The sequence below is a fragment of the Cucurbita pepo genome, unplaced genomic scaffold (assembly GCF_002806865.2).
Source record: "Cucurbita pepo subsp. pepo cultivar mu-cu-16 unplaced genomic scaffold, ASM280686v2 Cp4.1_scaffold001190, whole genome shotgun sequence".
Taxonomy (NCBI): Eukaryota; Viridiplantae; Streptophyta; class Magnoliopsida; order Cucurbitales; family Cucurbitaceae; genus Cucurbita; species Cucurbita pepo.
Window position 1 is genome coordinate 1 of NW_019647380.1, and position 8280 is coordinate 8280.

At 39.2% G+C, this 8280-nt stretch overlaps 2 protein-coding genes across 2 annotated transcripts; one reads left to right on the forward strand and one right to left on the reverse strand.

The window, feature by feature from the left end:
* Nucleotides 1-762: 762 nt before the first annotated feature.
* Nucleotides 763-4209, forward strand: LOC111786196 (transcription repressor OFP4-like). The gene has a single exon (XM_023666535.1). The coding sequence runs from the start codon at nucleotides 2819-2821 to the stop codon at nucleotides 3989-3991; it is 1173 nt and encodes a 390-aa protein (XP_023522303.1). The 5' UTR covers nucleotides 763-2818; the 3' UTR covers nucleotides 3992-4209.
* A 2393-nt stretch (nucleotides 4210-6602) lies between these two features.
* On the reverse strand, nucleotides 6603-8274 carry LOC111786197. Its single transcript, XM_023666536.1, has 3 exons — nucleotides 7807-8274; nucleotides 7184-7662; nucleotides 6603-7102 (listed from the first exon to the last, which is right to left on the reverse strand). The coding sequence occupies exons 1-3, from the start codon at nucleotides 8197-8199 to the stop codon at nucleotides 7030-7032; spliced, it is 945 nt and encodes a 314-aa protein (XP_023522304.1). The 5' UTR covers nucleotides 8200-8274; the 3' UTR covers nucleotides 6603-7029.
* Between the last annotated feature and the right edge of the window lie 6 nt (nucleotides 8275-8280).

An 8280-nucleotide genomic window follows, 5' to 3' on the forward strand; every position in this document is an offset into this window, starting at 1 on the left:
CATCGATGGGGATCGAGATGGCAAGATGAGATGCGACGTTGTATTGAGAGACCTTGGCCCGAGTAGAGGCAAGGTCGAGTCGAATGAGTTGGCCTAGCATAGAGGCAAGTCGGATGTGTCGCAGACGATTGAACATACACGCACAGGCGGCGTGTGTGGTTGAACAAGCTTGGATTTCGCACAAGCGATGTTCGATTGGAGAAGACAAACCTCGCCTAAGGTCCGACGAAGCCACAAAGCCGGGGCGAAAAATATATATGGGGCTTAATTCCCCTTAAGGCTGGTCGTGAGCGTGTATAGATCACGACGCCGCACGGTCAAGAATGCAGGACCGTGACACCGTGCTCACTAATGGTAGATGCCACTCACGTTTTGAGAGAAATAGTTTTATAAAACGTGAGAGAGAAAACGAGTTGAAAACATTGTAGATGCCAATTGTATGAAAACATGTAGGCAAGTGAGTTTACAACACTTTGTCAGAGGGAGGTTTGATGACTACTTAGTCTCTCTTAAGTAGAGATTATAGTGCATTTTCACTTTGGTAGGATTGGAAATGAAAATAAACTTATTTACATGGCGGTGTTCTGCACAAGCAGTCATGAACAGTCATGAACGATCTTGTCCTACACAAGCATGCCCAGGAACTTAACATCGCAAAGTTTATTGAACATGAATATATGTCCAGACATTTGTTATTCTTCACAAGCAGTCATGAACAGTCATGAACGATCTTGTCCTACACAAGCATGCCCGGGATTCATAAATCTATTCAATCTCACAATGTAGACATAGTTTTCCATTGTCATTGAGCCAATGTCTCACATTTGTCATCCCAAACATACTAAAAAATAAGCTAGAACGGAATACAAGTTTCTAGGTTAACCTAAAGAAATCAAGACAACCTTGGAGTAATTTGTAAGTCTAATCATTTAGAAAGAGAAGATCTAATTGTGATAAATAGTTTGTTAAGATCAAAGATTACTGGAGAACAAGAGAACCCTCACATAAAAGGCAAATGGGGCAGGCAGCCTTTTAATCTCAAACACTGTCAAATTTAGATCCGCTGTTTCTGGGAATATGAAGTCACCCTCCAAACACACAGTTTGTACAAAGGGGGGAATGACTCTGAGTTAGCCATCAGTCCATTTTCCGCCCGCCATAAATGCTTGCATTCAACATATTTGCCTGCTCAGGATATTGCGAGAGTGACCACTCTTCTCGGGAGCCCCTGAAATTGAACTGAAAAATCAATGCTTTTGGAAAGTTTAAACCTGCACGCCACCTCACTCTCATGCATGCTTTTGCAGAGTTCAGAAGATTATTTTACATTGATCATGCATTCAATGATGGTCGGTATCATAAAGAGTGAAGATAAAAAGTGTAGGAATCACGACCCTCCACAATGGAATATCATATTTTGAGTATAAGCTCTTATGGCTTTACTTTTCGTTTCCTCAAAAAGCCTCGTATCAATGAAATGTATTCCTTACTTATTAGCCAATGTAGGACTCTCTCCAACGATTCTCTGTTAAGAATCACGAATCTTCACAATTGTATGATATTGTCCACTTTGAGCATACGCTCTCATATCTTTGTTTTTTGTTTGCCCAAAAGACCTCGTACCAATGAAGATGTATTCCTTATTTATAAACTCATCATCAATTCCCTCAACACTTCTTTTCGGGCGTTGTAACTGTAGACATAGCAGTTCCATAATTAATAACCCTGAAAATTCGCCACAAAACATGCCAATTTATCACCACAAGAAAATTGTTGTTCTGTTCCGTCAGTTGATAGAAATTATAACAGAAACAAAGAAAGAGAAGCCTGCATTTACTATGAAAACAATGACAATGGTTCACATGACAGGCAGTGGCTTCCTTTGCTCGGAACTCACGAGCAATTCCCATCCCCACATTCTCAATAAGATATGTAAATCCACTGCCACCATTGAAACTCTCAACTGTCATTTTACACATGCATGAGCTAGCACCTTGTTGTGTCCCTCAAATTAAAAGCCTGAAGTAGAACTGTAGCATAAAGGGAAAAAGAATTGACTCAGTAGACTAAACTTAACCAACTGAACTAACTCGATCTAAGTTTCACACGCCATAATGTAAATGAATTGTATGGTTGAGTGTTATTTCTTCTTGTTTCAGTAACACCCACCTTTGAAAGGAAGATTAGTGAGTGTTAATTTTTGTTGTGGGCATGATTGGTGATCTTTCTGAGCATGCGCTGGGCAGGTGGGCCTGTTGTACATCAAGCAGTCGGGAAGGAAAGGTACATATCATTATGCATAAAGCATCAAATTATGGAAAGCTATACAGCACTCAGCAGACAGATGGGTTGATGGTCTCTTGTTTATTGCAGCTTTTGTAACCAAGCAACCAAAATTTCATTGATCAACAGGAAAAGATTGTAAATTCTTGAAATTTCAGCAACATAAATCAATCTCACCAATATGAATGAGGTAATATTTTGGTGGCCACGCTTTTGCATTTTCCAAATCCTAATGAATGATAATGCAGCTTTGAAACCCAATTATGCTTAAAGAAACAGCCGAAATCACTCTGTTCTGTCACAGTGACACAAGTGGCCATATCCTTGGTATGTGTCATTTGCTTAATGCAAGTTTTCTCATAGTTTTTCGTTGCCAAGCTTTTCTTCGGGGCCCGTTTCCTTTTTCCCTTGGCCTCTGACAAACCAAACCCAATCTTTCAGTTTTTCATGTCAGCTTAACTCTCTACACGTATTGTGTTCATATAAAGGGAACGCAAAGCAGCAACTTGAGTAGGAACGAGAAGAGTTGGGTGGGATGGGGAAGTACAAGTTTAGGCTGTCAGGTATGATACCAAATGCCTGGTTTTATAAGCTCAAAGACATGGGCAGCAACAGATCAAAGCATAACTCCTCTCAATCTCAATCCAGCTCCAAGAAAAATCTCAAGTCTAGGACCATGTCGCAGCAGAAACCTCACGTCTTGCAGCCATTTTACTTCACTGAGTTCATCCCAAAACTTCGTGGATTAGACAACTCACCTGTTAACCAGAACTTCTCAGGCACCCATTTTCCTGATCCAGCCAGAAAATCATCGAAGAGAAGATCCAGGAGGAAAACCATTTACAAGCCTTCCCCAAGGGTTGTCAACCCCGTCTCAGCTACCTGCATTTGTCACATCTCTCCCAATTCAGTTGGAACTCTGCTTCGTTCTCCAGATTCCTCATTTTCTTCTATAGAGTGCTCCCCTGGAACTGAGGCCTATGAATCCAGTCTCTCTGAAGCAGAAGGTGCCAACACATTTTCTTCGGACTCCTTTGATGATGTAGCCTCATGGTCCAGCTCCTGCAAATGCACGGTCAGATCTTCAAACAATGATATCATCATAGACATGAATGATGAATTGGTTGGAAGAAAAACTGAAAAGCTACATCTACATGAGTCCAACTGGGTCAGAGAGATGAATCAGCTTCCTCCAATATTGAGGAAGCCAATGTCAATCAAACAAAAGGCTAGTAAGGCCGCCAACTTAAGAAGTTCATCCAAGTGGAAAGAAATACAAGAAAACCAATCCCTCTATGTCAAAACGGAGGAGGAAAACATCAGAAATGTGGAGAAACTAAAAACCAGTTTTGTTGCTCGAAAGTCATCTGCAAGTTCGATAAGTGTAAAACTGAGAGCCAATTCGCCGAGGATTGCTAGGAGAAGGATTCAGGGACATGCAAGAAGGAGTCTGTCATCCAGAAGTGAACTGAAGAGCAAGAATAGTTGCCTTTCGGAGAGCATTGCAATGGTCAAGACATCACATAACCCTCAAGAGGACTTCAGGGAATCAATGGTAGAGATGATTATTGAGAATAACATCAGGAGTTCCAAGGATTTAGAAGATCTTCTTGCTTGCTACCTCATTCTGAACTCTGACGAATATCATAATCTCATCATCAAGACTTTTGAGCAAATTTGGGTTGATATGGCTGAACTTCATATCTGAAAGCATCTCAGATAATGAAATACTAGAAATACGTATATTCTATCTGCTAAAATAAGACACATGTAGGTTTGTTTTTCTCCCTTCCTCCACTTCTTAAGTGGCTTTTGCTAATAAGTAATATCAAACTTCTATCAAAGCAGGTTGTCAACCTCGAGCTGTAGCCAGTATATTATGTTTGTGTTATTACCAAATCTATGAGATATGTGGCCTTTTCTACATGACTTTGCTTCTTGGTTTCTTTTTGGTTTGTTTGTGGACAAGAAAAGCAAGGTGGTTTTTCAGAACTCCAATTCCTGGAAATGTCATATGTCAAATTTTGCAGGAGAATTTTAGAGAAACAGAAATTACAGCAAATCTAATAAACTTAAGGCAATTGAAGGCCTTGCTCCCTCTCTATATCTATATATTGATCTGATATATCACTATTTTTAGATCCAAGTTTGTAAATGAATTTTAACCAAAATGTTCTATGTATTAAAAACATTTTACCCTTCTAACAATGTAAAAATTTGGTCGTACAGTAAAGAATCAGCTTGGGGTAGGGCCTAAATGTATTTATCTGTTCCAAATTACAATTCAAAGCTTACCTATTATCCTCACTCAAACCTTCTTAAAGTTGAATTTCTGCTCTTTCTAGAAAGTATTTTCTTTGCCTCTTCAAAAGGTTGTTCAATTATTTCTAAGGAAGTATGTTTAGGTAGATGGACATTGCACCAATGTTTCAAAGATGGCGTATGTATATTCTCTGAAAGAAAATCTTTTGTTTCAGTTTCTTTATTTCTTCTTTCGTGGTCGGGGAGACAACAAGCTGCTCTCAAGGATCATATGATTAAAAAAACAAGGAAAGAATAAAATTCAGAAGGTGGACAATAATGGAGGGCCGGACCAGAGCTAATTTAGGATAGAAACGTTTATATAGGGAGCCAGTGAGGCTATAATCAGTGACCCAACCTAACAGTTTCTACGATTTCTTACAGATAGACACAACTCGTTTGCGTTGTTTCTGTCAAGAAAAACTGGGATTCAGCTTCTGTCACTGTCTCATAAAGCTTGTCAAGGCCAACCTAAATTTGTTAAAAAGCCAATAGAATCAAGAATTAGAAAATAGTACTTGTAAAGGTGGAAGCAGGCATCATGATTTCTGCTTATGATCCACTCAAACAACTTTTTGAATCCGATTAACTACATCACATGTTAAGAAGCCAAGTTGGAGATTAAAAGCACAGCAAGCAGGAAGTTATGATTAATAGTGGGGCGAATTAGCCGAAGTTGATGAACAAGTGCAGGGTAAAAGAATCAAAGACATGAACCAAAACATTTTTTAGCATAATGATACGAAATACATACAGAACGAATTCATCGGCCATTGGGAACAATTGAAGAAGGAAATTCGCCGAACGCTTGTACGACATGCAGGGAGAATTCAAGCTCTTCTCAGCGTCCCAATGCCAGAAATCCATATACCGAATGCGGAAATAAAACAACAAAAATGAAAGGTCAAGCTCCGATCTGCTGCTATCGTCGTCGGAATGTATCAGAGAATAGGGATGAGACCCCACACATCATCAGATCCAGCGCGGAGTTCTTCATCGCAATTCGTAAAACTGAATGTACAGTGACCGGGAATCGAACCCGGGCCCAGTACCATGACAGGGTACCATTCAATCACTAGACCATTAAAAAACTAATAAATAACTAAAAATTACACCTTAAAAAAAATATTAAAATTAATAAAGAAAAAAGTCTAATAATTAATTTATTTAATAACTAATTATAAAAAAGTCACATTATTAATTTATTTAATAACTAATTAAAATTATTTTTCAAAATTGACCGACTACAACTTCTCATAGGCGTGCAAGTTGGTTATTCATCAGCACGAGTTTAGCTTACAATGTTTTTGGAAGCTTTCGTCCAAATGAGTATTTTACAAAGAGCCGACGAGGAATTCCCATGTTTTTGGAAGCCCTCGTCCAAATGAGTATTAACCGTTTTGACCGTTTTGATTCTTTGGAACAAATCGATGAATTTAGTAGATCTTTTTAGGAAGAACAAATGACTATCGATAAATCTTATCCTATTTTTACAGTGCGATGGTTGGCTATTCACAGACTAGCTATACCGTTTCTTTTTTAGGGTCAATATCAGCAATGCAGTTCATCCAACGATAAACCTAATCCGAATTATAGAGGTATGACACAATCAAATCCGAACAAACAAAATGTTGAATTGGATCGTACAGTTTTTACTAGGAGTTATTAGTTTTTCAAAAGTAGAGTTATATCAAATCTAACCAATCAAAAAAATATGTACTATTCGAATTGAATCTCCACTTTCAATAAACCTTAAACTTAAAAGTGAATTTCACGATGGATCAGCTCCAAAGCAAATTCTTTCCGCCTAAAAAGTGAGTCTCATAGACAATAACCTTAGTTTCCCATGATTAAATAAGAACGTTTGGAAGAAACTTCAAAGATAAACCAAATCGAAAGAAATCAATGTGTGAAAACTTAACCAACTAGTAAACGTGCATACCTATGTATCGACCGTTAGAAAAAAAAAATGTAATTTTTATGTAAGAAAGAGAAAAGATAAGAATTATGAAGCAAAGTGAAGGAAAACAAAGTGGTTTTCTAGAGCATAATTGGGAAGTTAATATCTGTGTGTGCACAGTCCACATTGGATGGCTGTCTCAAACATTGAAGCACAAGAAATAGGTTTTAGGTTCAACACAGTTGTGTGTGACTTTTGTGCATTCAACATAGGCAGTTTTACAGAGCAGAAAGCACATAACTACTGATGCAATCTATGGTGGTGGTGGTATCTCACACAGTTAAACACAAGTTCACCTACTCACTCCAATACCTCCATTTTCCAGTAAACGGTCAAGGAAGTGTCGGAGGCCATTGATTCTATCAAATATACACAGCTCTTTCTTGGATGCCGCACCTACCAGACCAGCAGCAGCTAGAGACAGAGGTAAAAAGTCCTACACTTCATTGTTGTCTGCTGCATTCACTTCACCTCTACTACGACACTCAATGGGAGAGTGGGGGAAAATCTTCATCGTTCTTCAAATGGAAAGCTTGTTCAGCAACAACAACAACAACCCTGAAATGCCATTTTTTTTTTTTTTTAATTAAAACGAGTCCATAGAGCAGCTTAGTAAACTTTTTAAAAGTTAAATCAGACCTTTCTTGGTTGTTTTCGTCGTCTCGTTTAAGACCTTCTGTAGCTGACGACCCAATCCCAGATGATGATGAGCCCTGAAGGTCTGAAGTAACAACTTGCTCTAATGGGCTGCTGCTGCTGCTGCTGCTGCTTGCTTCTGGGATGGTTGCATCACAAGGCTCGGGGTTAATCGGCCAAGGTTCAACAACTTCATCGTGTGGCCAGGAATCATTACTACTACTACCATGCGGAGTTTTCCATCTTGAAAGGTAAGACAAGGGTGGTGGTGGTGAACCTGATGATCCCGTTTTGCCGTTACCAAGAACTGGAAATTCAGCTTCCGAAAATTCAAGGCCGCCTCCCGTATATATGCTCAGTTCTTGTGGAGTTGCGGATGATTGATTATTACTGCAATCTAGCCGTTGCAATTGACTCCGAGTCATCTGTCCTTGACTCTTTCCCTTTGCTTGAGATTGCCTGTCTCTATATGTACAAGTATTCTGCAAACAATCAACTACAACGTCATACAATATCCTGGATTTCTGAACAACATATGCAAGGAGCACAATGATTTCAAACAAAGCGACGAAAATTTTAACGTAGGAGAATGGTTATAAAAAGAAGATGAAGGTTTCGTGCAATACCGTCCTAGGGAAGTAAGTACCAATTCCTTGTGGCCTTCTCTTTTCCTCGAAAACAGTACCAAAATTATTCACCGGGTTCGACTGTAGTCCCATGGCAAACCCATTTTGTTCAATTCCAGCAGGTACATTAGGATTGCGTATTTGGGATTGATGGGTGGCTGGCCAAGGATAGTTCCTCTGCCTATGGGGTGACATCGGTGGACTTAATGGTAGTGTTGGAGGGGAAATGTTATACCTGTCACAAATCTGACTATATCTAAGGTTCTTAAAGCAACTATCATAATCCCCGCAAAGGTCTAATAACTTTCCTACATCATCTAAGCTTCCGAGGCCTCCATTGCATCTTTCGTTAAAACCCTTTAAGCCATCATTATTAAAGCAATCTTTGGTCATTTGACTGCCTAACAAGCCTAGAAACCCATTCTGTGGGGCACGATAAGTGTTCTCTAAGACCGCATTAGTCTGGTTGGAAAG

What these genes read in the sequence shown, in the direction of transcription:
- LOC111786196 (XM_023666535.1), top strand. Translation starts at nt 2,819, where the DNA reads ATGGGGAAGTACAAGTTTAGGCTGTCAGGTATGATACCAAATGCCTGG.
- LOC111786197 (XM_023666536.1), bottom strand. Translation starts at nt 8,199, where the DNA reads ATGACCAAAGATTGCTTTAATAATGATGGCTTAAAGGGTTTTAACGAA. An exon ending in GTACTTACTTCCCTAGGACG is followed by an intron (nt 7,663 to 7,806) that starts GTATTGCACGAA and finishes GATTGTTTGCAG; the next exon opens with AATACTTGTACATATAGAGA. An exon ending in GACGAAAACAACCAAGAAAG is followed by an intron (nt 7,103 to 7,183) that starts GTCTGATTTAAC and finishes ATGGCATTTCAG; the next exon opens with GGTTGTTGTTGTTGTTGCTG.